General features: G+C 45.5%; 2 protein-coding genes across 3 annotated transcripts; one reads left to right on the top strand and one right to left on the bottom strand.

Annotated features, from left to right (window-relative positions):
• Positions 1-5,858: 5,858 nt before the first annotated feature.
• LOC127092341 (uncharacterized) lies at positions 5,859-8,353 on the bottom strand. Its single transcript, XM_051031196.1, has 4 exons — positions 8,347-8,353; positions 7,032-7,997; positions 6,020-6,955; positions 5,859-5,905 (listed from the first exon to the last, which is right to left on the bottom strand). The coding sequence occupies exons 1-4, from the start codon at positions 8,351-8,353 to the stop codon at positions 5,859-5,861; spliced, it is 1,956 nt and encodes a 651-aa protein (XP_050887153.1).
• A 4,845-nt stretch (positions 8,354-13,198) lies between these two features.
• On the top strand, positions 13,199-17,203 carry LOC127116613 (protein CfxQ homolog). 2 transcript variants are annotated; one of them, XM_051047389.1, is made up of 7 exons: positions 13,207-13,561; positions 14,711-14,821; positions 14,937-15,035; positions 15,556-15,666; positions 15,756-16,059; positions 16,174-16,313; positions 16,418-17,203. In XM_051047389.1, the coding sequence occupies exons 1-7, from the start codon at positions 13,421-13,423 to the stop codon at positions 16,952-16,954; spliced, it is 1,443 nt and encodes a 480-aa protein (XP_050903346.1). In that variant the 5' UTR covers positions 13,207-13,420; the 3' UTR covers positions 16,955-17,203. The 2 variants fall into 2 exon arrangements, with proteins under 2 accessions (XP_050903347.1, XP_050903346.1); XM_051047390.1 differs by lacking the exon at positions 15,556-15,666 and having other exon boundaries at positions 13,199-13,561.

The raw sequence follows: 17,203 nt of genomic DNA, 5'->3' as shown, positions 1-17,203 counted from the left end.
CAGAGACATTTCATCCCATTCCCGTTCCCGTTGAAGGAGACGCCGTAATGATTGCCATGGTGAATGCCCTCAATCAGGCCGGTTCTATGCTCCACCAGCAGCACGAACGAATCATGGCCCTCGAAGCCGAACGACAAGAAGCCCGGCCCCAGCCGGTGAGTAGGATACAACAACGTTCGGAGCCAACGAAGAAGCGAGGACGTCGCTCTCCAGAACCCCACGTCAGCAGGGCACGCGCCCGTCGTGACGGTGGTCGAGCGGGAACATCACCAAGGCGCGGACACAGCCCCGACAACAACGAACTGTCTCCCTTAAGGAGCGACGAGGAAGATTTGCATTGCCCCCTATCTCGGGCAATAATGGAAGCCCCGCTCCCCAAAGGCATGGAGAAACCACCAAATCTAGCTGTGTACGACGGGACTACAGATCCCGACGATCACGTCGACAACGTCAACGCGATGCTCGACTACCGCAATGATATAACCGGGCACCTCAAATGCCGACTGTTCTCAACGACCCTCAGGAAAGGGGCCATGGCTTGGTACAAAAGCTTGGCCCCTGAGTCCATTACGTCATGGAGAGTCATGAGGTCCATGTTCACCAGGCACTTTACAGCTTCCCGTCGTCACCCCAAGACTGAGGCGACCCTTGAAGCCATAGTGCAGAAGAAGAATGAAACACTGCGCTCATACATCGAGCGATTCAACCAGGAAGCTGTCGAGGTAGATACCACCGAGCACATGAAGAAGTATCTCCTCGAGAGAGGTCTCTTGCCCGGCAGTGAACTTAGCAGAGCCGTAGGGATCGAGCCTCCCCGCACCTTAAACGAGCTCCTGCATAAAGCCCAGGCCTACATCAGATACGAGGAAAAGCAGGTGGCACACAATGCCCGCAGCGGACGTAACGCTGGGGAGACCGAGCACTCAAAACGCGAGGACACGAGCATTTCCCGTCGCAACGGAGACAAACGAAGAGAAGAAAGACCTCGCGAGCTCCGGGAAGGAAGAGGCCCCGCGGGCAGATATAGCGAGTACACCTTACTGACAGCTCCTCGGGAGCGCATCCTCGCAGAATGTATCAACTCTGAATTTAAGCAGGGCAGGGTCAGGTTCCCAAAACCGTCTGCACCAAAGCCCCACACCGACAAATCAAAGTACTGCCGGTTCCACAGAAGTCACGGGCACGTGACCGAAGACTGCGTCCACCTGAAGGATGCGATAGAAATTTTAATCCAATAGGGGCACCTGAAGCAGTATACGAGGAAGAACGAAGCTCCCAGACACGACGAGCCAGAGAAGAAGAGACCCCGGGAAGACACACCCCCTGACAACTCTCCCTATCAAGTGGCCCTCTGCGTGTCACGACCGGAAGATTTCTTCCTCCCCGAACCATTGCCCGAGGGCAAGATCACTGCACTCAGCCCCTGGGAAAACTTCCCTGCCACACTGGTGATATCAGGAGGAGGAACTAACGGGGAATCCGCGGCCCTCTCCGTCAAACGTAAGTTCGACGAACTCTTACTGACTGCCCCCGAGCAGAAAGCGACATTGACAAAATACCGGGGAAAATCCAACCCAATATCCTTCTTCCTGGAGGAACTCCCGGGCGGATCACCGAACTCGGGCATCCCACTATTGATAAGGGCAAAGATGGCCCAATTCGACGTACGACGCATCCTGGTCGACCAAGGCAGCTCAGTGGATATCATGTACGTCCACCTCTTCAAGACTCTGAAGCTAGACAAGACCAACTTAGCCCCCTACGTCGGATCAGATCTCCAAGGATTCAACGGAGCAACAACCAGACCGTGGGGATATGTTGAGCTCCTCGTCACCTTCGGCGAACAAGAAACGGCCAGGGAAGTCAAAATCCAATTCCTGGTCGTAGACTGTCCGTCTCTCTACAATTGCATCTTTGGACGCCCGACACTGGCCGAACTCACCGCGGTCCCATCCACCGTCCACCTGAAGATGAAATACTACACCAAATTGGGACGTGTGGTCACCATCCATGGTGACATCGAAGCAGCCCGGCGATGCTACGACGCCGCAGTAAAAGGACAGGCCGTAGTCAGCACGAAGAGCAACTGCGACAACAAAAAACTCAAGACCGAGGATCCTGCCCGAGGAGTCAACGCCATCGACCTCGACTGTCGCATCGGGCTGGACGAGACCGAAGAGGGGAGGTTCCCCAAGGAACGCTCTCTCGAACACCCGGTCCGACCAATCCCCGACGGGGAGTTCGAACTCATTCCTCTTGGGGACGATCCGGAAAGGACGGTGAAGATAGGTAAGGGACTACCCGAGGAAACAAGAGAAGAGCTAGTAGCATGCCTCAAAGAGAACTCCGACCTCTTCGCGTGGAATGCCGCAGAAATGCCCGGGCTGGACCCCGAGATCGCGTGTCATAAGCTAGCTTTAGACCGGGCAGCCAAGCCCATAGCACAGCGTAGACGCAAGCAATCGCCCGAAAAGGCAGAGGCTGCCGAGCGGGCTGTAAAAGACCTCTTAGAGGCAAATTTTATTTCTGAAGCCCAGTACACAACCTGGCTCTCTAATGTAGTCCTCGTTAAGAAAAATAATGGAAAATGGCGTATGTGTGTTGATTATACTGATCTTAATAGGGCTTGCCCGAAAGATGCTTTCCCCCTCCCTAATATAGACTTGCTCGTTGACAACTCTGCAGGTTTTAAACTCTTGTCCTTCATGGACGCATATAGTGGATACAACCAGATCCCTATGTCGCCCGCAGACAAGAAACACACAGCGTTCATGACCCCAACGGGCAATTACTATTACAACGTGATGCCGTTCGGGCTCAAGAACGCTGGCGCTACATACCAACGCATGATGAACAAAGTCTTCAAGGACGAAATAGGGGACATGCTCGAAGTGTACATGGACGACATGATCGTCAAATCACACGAGGAGATAACCCATGCTCGACACCTTGCGAAGGTATTCGAGCAGGCGAGACAGTGTAAAATGAGGTTCAACCCCGAAAAATGCACGTTCGGAGTCCGGGCAGGCAAGTTCCTCGGTTTCTATCTCACCGAAAGAGGGGTCGAGGCCAACCCCGACAAATGCCGGGCATTCTCGGAATTTCCGACCCCGAAAACCAAAAAATCGATCCAGTCACTCAATGGAGTGCTCGCCTCACTCTCCCGTTTCATCGCCAAGTCCGCCCAGCACGCATTGCCATTCTTCAGACTCCTTCGCAAAGAGGCTACCTTCGACTGGACCGATGAATGCGAGCAAGCGCTACTCCATCTAAAGAAGGTTCTGTCCCAACCCCCGGTCTTATCACGGCCATCAGAAAAGGAAACCCTATACTTATACCTATCCGTGGCAACCGAGGCCGTCAGCGCCGTTCTAATAAGAGAAACCGACGAAGGACAAAAGCCCATCTATTTTACGAGTAAAGCACTCCAAGGTCCCGAGCTCCGATATCAGCAAATCGAAAAGGTCGCCCTGGCCCTCATCAACACAGCGAGGAGACTACGATATTACTTCCTCGCACACACGATAAAGGTGAGGACCGACCAGCCAATCAAACAGCTGCTCGGGCGCCCTGATATGGCCGGGAGGATGCTCAAGTGGTCACTAGAACTCTCCGAATTCGACATACAATACGAAAGTAGGAAAGCCTTGAAAGCTCAGGCACTGGCCGACTTCGTCGCGGAGATGACCCACTGCCCGACTCCAGCAGAAAGCGCCCACAAATGGACGATCTTCGTCGATGGCGCCTCTAGCACATCAGGCAGCGGGGCCGGGATCATCCTCGAAAATGAGGAAGGGATCCTGATAGAGGTATCATTAGCGCTAGCGTTCCCAACATCAAACAACCAAGCCGAATACGAAGCCTTCCTCGCAGGCCTGAGGTTAGCCGAGGACCTGGGAGCAAAAGAGGTAAAAATATCCACCGACTCCCAGCTCGTGGCCTCACAAGTGCGAGGAGAATACCAAACCAAGAACGACAACCTCCTCGAGTACTTGTCCCTCGTCAAAGAAAAACTTGATAGATTTGAAAAATGGGAAGTTCAACACATACCCCGCGAGCACAACACACGGGCAGACGTTCTCTCGAAACTAGCCAGCACGAGGAAAAATGGTGGGAATAAATCAGTAATCCAAGAAATTCTCCCTCGGCCCAGCATCGACAAACTACCGCCTCCACTCGAGGTCAACGCTATTGGAGATGCCCGCTGTTGGATGACACCCATCTACAATTACCTCACACGAGACGAACTCCCGGCTGACCCGAAAGAGGCGACCACTGTCAAACGACGCGCATGCTCGTACGTACTCCTCGAAGGCAAACTCTACCGGAGAGGATTCTCCATCCCACTACTCAAATGCGTCGAGGAAGAGAAAGTCCCCGACATACTTGGAGAGATACACCGGGGAATTAACGCTCAACACCTCGGCGGACGATCGCTCGCACGAAAAGCCCTTCGAGCAGGCTACTACTGGCCGACCATGCAAAACGATTCGAAAGAGCACGTCAAAAGATGTGACAAATGCCAACGACATGCCGACATGCACCTCGCACCCCCGAACGACCTCAAATCACTGTCTTCCCCATGGCCCTTCGCGTGGTGGGGCATGGACATCCTCGGACCCTTCGTCACCGGATCATATCAGAATAAATACCTCATCGTCGGGGTGGATTACTTCACCAAATGGATCGAGGCGGAGGCACTGGCTAAAATAACCGCGCAGAACATTCTCCGGTTCTTCAAACGCAACATCCTCGCTCGGTTCGGTATACCCCAGGCACTTGTCACAGACAACGGGACACAATTCACGGACGGAGGATTCCAGGACTTCATCGCCAGCCTGGGCACCACACAGCATTTCACGTCTGTCGAGCATCCGCAGACGAACGGGCAAGCAGAGGCGGCCAATAGGGTAATCTTACGTGGCCTCAAACGCAGACTCGGTGAGGCAAAGAGGGCATGGGTCGAGGAGCTACATAGCGTGCTATGGGCCTACCACACGACTCCACATTCTACCACCGGGGAAACCCCGTTCCGACTAACTTACGGCACCGAGGCAGTCATCCCGGTGGAGATACGGGCGCCAACGAGGAGGACGGAGGAGCCCCTAGACGAGGAAATGAACGATGAAACCCTTAGAGCCGAGCTCGACCTAGTCGAGGAGATACGTTCCGAAGCAGCTCTCAGGGAAACAACCCTCAAACAAAAAATAGCACTACGCCATGACGCGAAAGTCATAAAAAGAGAGTTCCAGGTCGGCACCCTGGTCCTCAGAAGAAACCAGAAAAACCCGAGAGAGGGCAAACTGGCGGCCAACTGGGAAGGCCCTTACCGCGTCCGCGACAAAACGAGCAACGGGGCCTATTACCTGGAAAACCTACAAGGAGAACAACTCGCTCGACCATGGAACGCAGAAAAACTTAGACAATATTACAGCTAAATACACCACGGGGAGACGTGGCAGGTACGACCACGCTCTTCGTCCCCAAAACCCCAGGGAGGAACCACGAGACCCGGGAACGATCCGGGGTCACATGACAAACACAACCCTCCCCGACGGTTGGGATCTTGACCAAGACTCAACGTCGAAGTACCAGGACTGGCAGGGCACCCAGCTCGCGATGGGAGGGCCCAAGCCTCGGGACCAGGGTTCGAACAACGGACCCGGGCCTCGATACCCACGGGCACAAAGCCCGACACTTCGTCGGTTCCCTAAACCGAGGAGATTAACAAAGTCGAGCAGAGTACGAACTCATACAAACAAGTATCAAACACAAACGAGCACAATGAATGATAACGTAAATATTCATACATTAAAAACGATAAGAGCGGCCGAAGCCAAGTACGCCCGAAGGCCATATTACAACGCCCGAAGGCCAAATACATAAGGCACGCAGGCCATGATAACTAAAATCAAAGAAAAACAAATAAACTAAGACTCCGCTCGGAGCACCTCTTCATCCTCTTCTTCTTCTTCTCCCCCCAGCTCCTCCTCCGCTTCAAACGGGCAGATAATCTCACCGTCCCGGACGCAGCAGTTATAGGCCGACCCTACTGTCACCAACTCAGGGTTCAGAAGCCCGAGCTGCTCGACAGCATTGTCGAAACCCTCTTTGAAGCAGGCCACGAGATCTTGGTTGAGAGTCCGAATATGCCCTAGCAGCTCACCGCGCGAACCAAGGGCGCGTTCCTCCTCGGTCTCATCTGCCAGAGGACGGACCTTTCCCTCGAGAGACTCAACCTGAGCCCGTAGGCCAGCGTTGTCCTCGGTCAGCTTCTGATGGTCGACCACCTGCTCTTCCAAGCTCGCCTTAACAGCCTTCAACTGGTCCCTCTCCTTTTCCACCTCCTCCAGCTTCTGGCTCAGCCCTTCCTGCAGCTGATGCTCTTCTTTGTAGTCCGACAGATCTTTAGATAGTCTTTCCTTCTCCGTCCGAACCTGCAAAAGGGCATCCTCCAGCGAGGCGGTGGAGACCGAAGTGTCGGTCAAAACCATGGCCGTCTCCATCACCCGGATGACAGCAGCAATATCCCTGGCCAGATCTTTCCTCCGGGCAGCAACATCCTGGTCCAGAATAGCCTTGGCCTCAGGCGCAGGCACAGCAATCGACTCCTCGGCCTTGAAGAACGACCGTTCCACATAGCAGGGAGGTAGAAGATAGCTGCCCGGTCCATTCGAACTTCCTGGAGACGACCTGGTAAGGGCCCCAGCCGGACGCTTCCGTTTATGGAGGGGAGAAGCCGCTGGCGACGGACTGCTATCAGGAATGTTGATCGGGTTAGATCGAGGAGGAGAGGAAGGAATCACGCTCGCCGCCTGCGAGGGACTAGCCCCGGCATCGCCAGCAGTCTCCAAGGGACGGGCCACAGTTTTCTTCTTCTTCTTGGGCACCCGGTCAGGAGCGCCGACCTGATTCGCTAGCTTCAGCACCCGATCACGAGCATTGGGCATGGCACCTGCAAATAAATTACACACCAACATTAGCGAGCGAAGTCATAAACAGAAATAAAAAGCTAAACAAAGTCTGCCTACTCAATAACGCCAGAGCTTCCTCCTCGGTATCACACTCGAGCAGAGCCTTCGTATTGATATAACGCGCCTCGGTGATTAGTTCCCCGGCCTCATCCAGGTAGGGCACGCCCTGTCGATTCGCCCAGAACCCCAAGCTGAAGCTCTGCACGTAATCGACCAGCTTCTTGTACGCGAGCCTATCCTCCTCGCCGAGCATCGCATACTTGACTCGGTAATGCGCCGTGGAGAGATCGAAATGATCACGCTGCCACCTCAGCGGTATCTTCGACATCAGCGTCTCCTCCCCATTGGGTGTCCGCTGATAGTAGTATAGAGAGTGAAGGGCAGCCCGGGTAATCGGCATCACCACGTACCACCGGTTTTTGAAATGGCGAACAGAATCCTCGTACGTCTTGAACAGACGCACGGGCTGCTTGAAAGAAACCCAACTGTGGCGACCACGGGAACCGGACCTCTGGAGATGGAAAACGTGGAAGAAGAGAGCCCGGGTGCAACCAATGCCGAGGAACTGGCAAACTAACTCGAATGCCCGCATAAATGCGAGAGCATTAGGATGTAGTTGGGACGGCGCCAGCCGGAGCCACTTGAAGACCGACATCTGGAAGGAGTTGAAGGGCAGTCTAATCCCCGCCTCACGGAAAGCAAATTCATACATGGTGAACTGCTTCCCCGGGAAATGATGGCAAATGCGGTCTTCTTCCTTGGGGGCGCAGCAATACCAGTTTGGTGGATCCTCCCGGCTTATGGTCTCGACCATAGCGTAAGCAATGATGGCCTCGTCACAGAAGTCTGATTCCTCCTCCAAGGGCTCGTCCGCAACCCATGAGAAGTCGACCTGCCCGGAAGAGGAGGCGTGTTCGGTACCATCTCGGACACTCCCATCCCCGACAGGGAGACGAGCGATTGTCGCGTCTTCGGTGGAGGACCCAGAATCTTCCCTCCTCGGTCGTAAGCGCCCGGTAGCACCTGAAACGCAGACAGAAAGAGTGAATTCGACGTCGTATCAAATCCACCCTTCCACCGCAGGTCAAGTGAAAGGGCGTAGCGGCGACGGACACTAACCGTGCTCAACTCGGTGACGCGCGCATTCTATGGAGACCGGGCATAAACTTCATACAGCCTATGCAAGTATTGCCCGGCATATGAAATTTATGCCCGGTACAGTATGATCCCAACCCTATTTTCTACCATCTAATATACACCTACAGTCCACTACACTGTTCCTAAGTTAAACCTAACCACATTTCTACAAAAATAGCATGCGTTTGACAGAAAACAACAAGGAAAAACAGTGGGTCACAGTGGAAAATCATACCTGTCATAGTTAAGTTGAAAGGGGTACGGTGGTGCCCGAGCAGAAGACGGTGGTTCAGATAGGAGGACGGGCGGAGACGGCGGTCCAGACGGTAGAGCGAGCAAACGAGGGAGAATGTGGAGAACTCCGGTGAACGTGTGAGCGAAAAAAGTGGAAATGAAGTTACTCAACCCCTTTTTATAGGGCTTGGCACGTGGACCAACACGCTAGGTCATCATTGCCTAGCCTGCCTACGCCGTCTTTGCACACGAAACGAAGCGACCCCACTAATTCTGAGACACGTCTATCAAAGATAAGAAACTGAAACGACCCGAGCACCTATCCGTCTCCTCGACTCACCAAGACGCCACCTCCCCGCGTCATACCCACGTTTACCACAAGGAAGGTGCGGACCAACCGATCACCTCCATCCCCGACATTCCCGGAGAAAGGGTCGGTCATGAACAGGTCTGTTACGACCTCACCTGTCTAACGATGAAGCTTCCCCATCGTCTCGGGGAACCCTTAGTTGAAACATAAGTCATCTCTCTGGCTCAGAGACTCGACTTGGGGGGCTCCTGTTCTGGACTGGGCCATGACACTAGGCACGGCACGGCCCAATGCTCGCCAAGCCCACGTCCAAACGACCGTGTCCAAACGACCACGAGGACACGTCAGGTGAACGACCGTCCGCCCGACGAACGTCTCCCCGGCCCCTTAAATACGTGTCGGACAACGAGCGGGTCCTCCTCATATGATCTCCATCCACTCATCGTCAACCCACGTCGCGGACACCTAAGTTGTGTCGGGCAGAGCCATAACGGCATCTCACTCACCACGTCACCCAACTCCCCTATATTGTCTCCTTAGGGATAGGGGCAGTTGGACCAGGGGGCAGACCTTGGTCTAGGTCTTAACGCTTCTTACGCGTCCCCTGGCAGCTCCTCCTTGGGCCTAGCTAATCCAGCCCATTAGGAGCCTTGGCCCAGCGCTGGGGGCTCAATATAAATACCCCTTTCATGGCAAAGGGGCAGGTATTCTAACTCACACTCTGATAACCTCATTCTGTACCTTTTCTGACTTAAGCATTGGAGCACCTTGCAGGTACACCCCCCTCTCATTTCATTCTCCGGCCCATTCACCAAGACCTTGGAAGGCCCTCCTGATCAGGTAAGATCAAATAGTGATGATAAATTTAACTTTTAAATTATACTACATTTTTTATTTATTCTATTTAGGCCATACATTTCTAGGTTTGTTTTCCACGACACCGTCAATTTAATGTGTGAGAATAAATGAACAATTTTTAATAACAACCCATATGTCAGTAACATTTTTTATTTTCTCTTTTTAATAAGCATACCATTCACCGTGACAGTTTATTTAGTGAACTGTTTGAGGCCATCCTACCTCCTGAGACAATTAGTCTTTAAATATGAGTTAGACTTTAATACCATTTAGTTGAGAGTCCAGGAAAATCGTAGACTCTGATACCACTTAGTTGGGAGTTTAGGGAAGTAGAAGCAATAACCACCATTTATGCTCTTGGGTCACAAGAGATAAAAACACCCCATATCTATCCAAAATCTTAAGGAATTAGATAATCGAGTTACATCTCTTGTAAATCCTATTTTCAACCCATTCATAAGCGATATGAGATTTAACCACTCACAGTTGTATCCAACAATCTCACCCACAAGCGCGAGTTCCCATATTAAATAATAGGATCCAACACAAGATACATTCTACTCTCCCCACAAAACCGAACTAAGGCTCTAATACTACTTGTTACCCAAGTAACTTCAAACACAAGAGATGGATAAATTGTGATAAAAATATATATTTTAAAATTTTATAGAAAAAAGTCGATTTTACTTAATTGGTTTTTAGAAAAGAGAACAAACACAAAATATGCGCGGAAGAGTAAATAACATAAATATAAAATGAAAATGAAAATGAAAGAACACACAAAAAATTATATTAGTTCAACCTTAAACCACGAGGCTTACTTTAGTCCCCAAAAATCCTCCATTAGAGTTTCACTAACAAAATAACTTTTATCACAAGATCATTCCACAATCTTTTTACACAATGCTTTTATCCTATGTCCAACTTGCAACCTTTATAATGAGATTCGAGTTTATAAGAGAAGATCGATATCTTGATTTACAATTATAACACAAACATACTAACTTACAAGAAAGGAGAAGAAATATAATATTTAAATTTCTGGTGTGGTTTCAGGTAGAAGGGTAGTATACACCACTATCACCATGAGAATAACTTATGACACTTTGCATAACATTCTATATAGTATTCTCATAGCGGGTCAATCTAGTATAAATATTACTCTTAATATTCATACATATGTTTAAGACTTGATAATTCCTTATCCATGATCCATGAGATGTGATCATCAGTCTATATACATAATAGTCTTAATGCTTTAATGTTATCCCACTTTACAACAAAGCTCGACTACGGATACTTTAAGAATAATGTCCTTATGTTTAATGAAATCTCATGATTAAGTCGTACTTAATACATTAAACGGACTAGCTATTCTAGGGACTTTATTAAACAAACATAATAAAGAAAAAACCTTTTATTATTAAACAATAATTCGATACAAGTACCAAAAGTATTGACCTCTAGGGCTTACACCAACACTTTATTCTTAGACTTTAGTGTGATTCTTATCATGTAACTATCAAGTCTATTCCACTCTTTCATTCAATCATTCTATCACTCCTCTTGCCTCCTTAATCATTCTTATTTTCAGCCCTAGTGGGCTAAACTACGAAAGCTCTGATTTCCTTATTGCACTATAAGGATACGTAGGCAGGAGAACCCAGATTCTTCGTGAGCTACCCTATTTATTGAATTCATTCTTTATTCATTCAATCAATACCATCTTTTTGAGATTAACCATACTTCTCCTTGGACTCCTTGTACATCCTTTTAGGAAGATATAGCGGCAATCCACCTCATGAATCGAGAGTTGTTTGGCTTGTCACTAAACATTTAATTCAGTCTTTTTGGGTTTAAACACCGCCTTGCTCTTCAATTTAGAGTTTATCTCTTCGTGGATCCAAGATACTATCCTTCTTTGATATCGAACTGTTTGTTCCCCATCCAGTGATATATTGTTCCTTGTGCACAACAATACTTTCTCTTGGCCCCCGCCTATACCCTTTTAGGACGATATAGCGGCAGTCCATCTTGTGAATAAAGAGTTGTTTGGCTGGCACCCAAACACTTAATTCAGTCTTTGTTTTTGGCTTTACCCTAGAGCGGCAACCATGCTAGTCCACGTACTGGTAAACGCCTACCTTGCTCTTTGATTCCAAGTTCCATCCATTTGTGGGTTTCCATTGATACCATTATGTTGGTACAAGTCATATTTTTCATCACTCTTATCTCTCTCTCTCTCTCTCTCTCTCTCTCTCTCTCTCTATTCTCGTGGTTCCACAAACTACGATTGCTCTGATTTTTTATTGCACAATGAGAATACGTAGGCACGAGGATGTGAATCCTTGGCAAGCATACTCCTAATTATTTCTTCTTCTGCCTTAGGGCACCAGTCATATCTTTCATGATCCACTATCTACATTCGATCATAAATCGTTCACCCTAGAGACATACTATCTCTTTGACATCGAAACACAATTTCCTTTGGATACCCATATACACCCTTTTAGGACGCCTAGCGGAAAGTCCGCATTTCTACCTGGAGTTGTTTGGCTTATACCCGGACATTTAATTCCTCCTTTTTTTTGGGTTAAATATCAGATAGTGGCAACCATGTTGTTCCATATATCTTTTAACGTTGTTTCCCTCTATGGTACAAATCCCATTTTTCTTATGGATTCCAACACACTTTCACCTTTTAGTTTAAAATTACACTTCTTCAGTCACTTGTTACCAAACATCCAATTTTGTGATTTGGGTCACTTCATTTCGTTCATCCCCATGACGCATTCATTATTCTACCTTTATTAACTTCATATGATATATCAATTATCTTTGAGCCAAATACATTACCTCTTTGTTCTCCTTCTTGCGTCCCCTTGTGAACCAATAGATGTTTGTTCCCATATTAAATAATAGGATCCAACACAAGATACATTCTACTCTCCCCACAAAACCGAACTAAGGCTTTAATACTACTTGTTACCCAAATAACTTCAAACACAAGAGATGGATAAATTGTGATAAAAATATATATTTTAAAATTTTATAGAAAAAAGTCGATTTTACTTAATTGGTTTTTAGAAAAGAGAACAAACACAAAATATGCGCGGAAGAGTAAATAACATAAATATAAAAAGAAAATGAAAATGAAAGAACACACAAAAAATTATATTAGTTCAACCTTAAACCACGAGGCTTACTTTAGTCCCCAAAAATCCTTCATTAGAGTTTCACTAACAAAATAACTTTTATCACAAGATCATTCCACAACCTTTTTACACAATGCTTTTATCCTATATCCAACTTGCAACCTTTATAATGAGATTCGAGTTTATAAGAGAATATCGATATCTTGATTTACAATTATAAGACAAACATACTAACTTACAAGTAAGTGAGACTGAGAAGAAACATAATATTTAAATTTCTTATGTGAATTCAAATGAACACATATCTTCCTTTTATAAAAAAAAATTGATAAAGAAAACAAATATTTTAGAATCAGATTCGCACCATAATTGATTTTGTTACGACCATAATTTTGTTTCATAATCGATTATCGATCAAATTTCACTATCATAATCGATTATAAAAGCGTTATAATCGATTACTTCGATTTAAAACATTTTAGCTAAATTCAAAGTAAATATGGAAAAAAAATTGTTTAACGAATAGTATTTAATATTAGATGATGAGTTGTTAGGTGTTAAAAAGAGGGGGTGATGTGAAAAGATGTAAAGATTTGATTTTGGATCGATTTAAGGACGCGTTATACACGGAATCGCAAATTTCTGTATGCCATCAAACAATTCGGCGCATATTTAGCTCTAAATATTAAACAACAACACTCTATTTTTCTCTCTCTTCTTTCTCTTTCTTCTTCATCTTTGAGGAATTCAGAATGAATAGGTCTCAAGATCAAAGGTCAACAAGACCTGCAAAACCACCCACAATCCATACTTGTGCTCTCTCTGGTGATCTTCTTGGACTTCAGAAGTTACTTCGTGAGAATCCTAATCTTCTCAATGGGACAAACCCTGTTGTAAGATTTCCATTTTCCCTTCCTTTCTATCAATTCGGCATCTCCAAAATTTCACCTTTTTTTTGTTATTATTGTTGTTGTTGTACCTTTTTTTATATGATTTTTCTGAACTTTTTAAGATACTAGATCTTTATTGGTTAAAAAATGTGAATTTGATTTAGATCTTCTTGGTAATAGCTTGTGGCGTAATCAACAGTGTGTAATCTGGTTATTTTTTTCTTCAATTTAATGGTAAGTTTGTTCATGTATGTGATGAATTATGAAAGATCAGGTTATGTTGATTTCATTACTTGCTAGCTATGAAACATATACACAACACTCACACATTGAAACCCTTATAATAATAATAATAGTAATTTGATGAAGTACACATGTTGGTGTTCAATCTGACGTGTCTGTGCTAGATAGATTGATTATTGCTAACCCCGAGGAGTTGGCCTGTTGGGGAAGGCTTGGGTTCTGAAAGTGTGCTCCTCTGAAAGTCTTAGGTTCTAATCCTGCTAGGTGCTAACAATTCCTATGTTGGGCCAAGTCCATCAAAAGCTTTGCTCTGGCTTTAAATGGCCCTCCTACAAGTGGACGGTGGAATTGGTCCCCTTGGATTAGAATTGTATTTTTGTTAGAATTGTGTTTTTTTTTCAATGCAATATGCTTAATAGATTAATCGAGAAAAATGTGAGACAGGCATGGTGCCTTCGGTTTCGAACAGGTTAGCCACACTAGAGATTTCTTAGGAGAGAGTACATCTTGTTGGCAATTGATTTTTATGTATTTGGTTGAAGAGATCTTCTAGGGGAAGAACCTTTGATTAGACTTTTTCATGGAAAGGGATATTCTTATGGTTTCTCTTTGCTCATCGTTTGTTCGGTTTTTCCCCCTCATGGGATTGAACGGCATTTTTTTTTGCTTGGCATGCATATGTAGTTATGGATTTGGATTCCATGTAGTAACTGCGTGACACAGTTCTTGATTTTGGGTGACCGATTTCAAATTGATGGCTGGGATCGATTAATGCGTCTAACTGCGTGTTATTTTTTACTGCAACAGATCCAGATCTGTGTAGTTATGTACCTGCATTGTGATTTCTTACTTTAGGGTTTATCTTGAATTCGAATTATATGCTGAAGATCAAACCTGTTTTAAATGCAGATGGCACAAACACCTCTTCACGTTTCTGCCGGTAACAATAGGGCTGAGATAGTTAAATTTCTTCTTGAGTGGCAAGGATCAGAGAGAGTTCAGATAGAGGCCAAGAATATGGTTGGTTCCATCAATTTTTCTATTGAAATTTATTGTTAGAATGTTAATATATATGGTCTAGAGTTCTGGTTATTGTTTGTGTTTGTCAAAACTTTTCTTTGTATCACTTCTGCAGTATGGAGAAACTCCATTGCACATGGCAGCAAAGAACGGGTGTAGTGAAGCAGCACAGTTACTTCTTGCGCATGGCGCTTTTGTAGAAGCAAGAGCAAATGTAATTTTTTTCTCTCACTTCATTTATCCTTTAATTAAGAGCTTATAGTATAAACGTTTTATCATCTATGAAGCACGGATGCTGGTAACACGACACCGACACTGACACGTCGATACTGGTAATAGTTTGAAAATATGAATAAATTAAACCCAATCACAAGTGTTCGTGTTAGTTTCGGACACTGACATTGTCATAGACACACCTTTTTTAAGAGGTGTCGGTGCTATAGAGTTTATTATATAGCTGCATATGTACAAGCTATTTCTATATTAGAAGATAAGATCAAGTCAAACAGTTTTCATAATTTATCTTGGAGAGTTTGTAGAAATAAGCCGAAAACAACCTATGTAAATATCTTAAGCTATTTCCATAAGCTTTACCAAACAAACTTTCAAGTTTGTATGCCGGTAGATAAGCTAAAATAAGAAAATCCAAATAATCTAGTTAAAAACCAAACGAGAATTGTTTTTATGCTTCGTAATAATTCATTGAAAAGTTTGTTATGACCTTTCTCTTGCAGAATGGTATGACACCCTTACACCTTGCAGTTTGGCACTCATTAAGAGCAGAAGAATTCTTAACTGTGAAAACATTGCTTGAACATAATGCAGATTGCAGTGCAAAGGACAATGTATTAAGTTTTATCTCTATTTTTCTTTTTGCTAAATGGCTTTTTGGTCAATCACAGTAGATGCTTAAATTAAAGCTTATGAATTGCAGGAGGAAATGACGCCTTTGAATCATCTTTCGCAAGGCCCTGGAAATGAGAAACTTAGGGAACTATTAAACAAGCATCTTGAAGAACAGAGAAAGAGGCGAGCTATTGAAGCGTGCGGTGAAACCAAAGCTAAGATGGATGAACTTGAAAAGGAGCTTTCAAATATTGTAGGCCTTTATGATCTAAAAATACAACTACGGAAGTGGGCGAAAGGTATGCTTTTGGATGAGAGGCGTAGAGCTCTCGGTCTGCATGTTGGCACTAGACGACCCCCTCATATGGCCTTTCTTGGAAATCCTGGAACAGGTTATATTTTGAATACCATGCATGTGTTATTTTTTTTCTTCATACAGTTATATCGTAGTACATCGTTCATTCTCTATGAATTGTGTGCTTTCCGTAAGTTTTCATATTTAATAGGTAAAACTATGGTAGCACGGATCCTTGGAAGATTACTTCATATGGTGGGAATTCTACCTACTGATAAAGTGACAGAAGTTCAACGGACAGATTTAGTTGGCGAGTTTGTTGGTCATACTGGTCCGAAAACCAGGAGGAAGGTATGATATTGGCTTTGAACTTCTTTTTCTCGTGCATTTTCACCAGACATTCAAATTCTTTTTCTACGATTTGAATCTTGATTCAATAATGATGTTTTATACAGATCCAACAAGCAGAAGGGGGAATTCTTTTTGTCGACGAAGCTTATAGACTGATACCAATGCAGAAGGCAGACGATAAGGACTACGGATTGGAAGCCCTGGAGGAGATAATGTCAGTCATGGACAGTGGAAAAATCGTAGTAATATTTGCAGGGTACAGCGAACCGATGAAACGAGTAATAGCTTCCAACGAAGGTTTTTGCCGAAGGGTGACCAAGTTTTTTCATTTCATCGATTTCAGTTCGGAGGAACTAGCAACAATCCTTCACATCAAGATGAACAACTTAGCAGAAAATAGTTTACTATTTGGATTTAAGTTGCATTCTGAATGCAGAATAGAAGCTATATCAGCGTTGATAGAAACGGAAACAACCGAAAAACAACGTAAGGAAGCGAACGGCGGTTTGGTGGATACCATGTTGATTAATGCAAGAGAAAGTTTGGACCTAAGACTTAGTTATGACTGTATAGATACAGAAGAGCTTCTTACCATTACATTGGAAGATTTAGAAGCAGGTATTGGCCTATTATCACAGTAACCATTGTTAGGCAATTAGATATTTTGAAGAGATTCATTTGTTATTCACCATTGGAAACATTGCAAGTTTGCATCAATGAGAAGGTTTTTGTGTAATTGATAATGTTATGGAGGTTCGATTGATGCACTTTGAGAAGGTCTTACATTGTATTCTTTGTAGGTTATTCATTTTAATAGGGCAGTAATAACTCTTGATTTGTGTCTGTCCTAAAGTATTTCAATTAGCTATTTCACATTTATGGTTTGTTAA

The sequence above is a fragment of the Lathyrus oleraceus genome, chromosome 1, assembly GCF_024323335.1.
Source record: "Lathyrus oleraceus cultivar Zhongwan6 chromosome 1, CAAS_Psat_ZW6_1.0, whole genome shotgun sequence".
Classification (NCBI taxonomy): Eukaryota; Viridiplantae; Streptophyta; class Magnoliopsida; order Fabales; family Fabaceae; genus Lathyrus; species Lathyrus oleraceus.
This window is presented reverse-complemented; position numbering and strand designations above follow the sequence as displayed.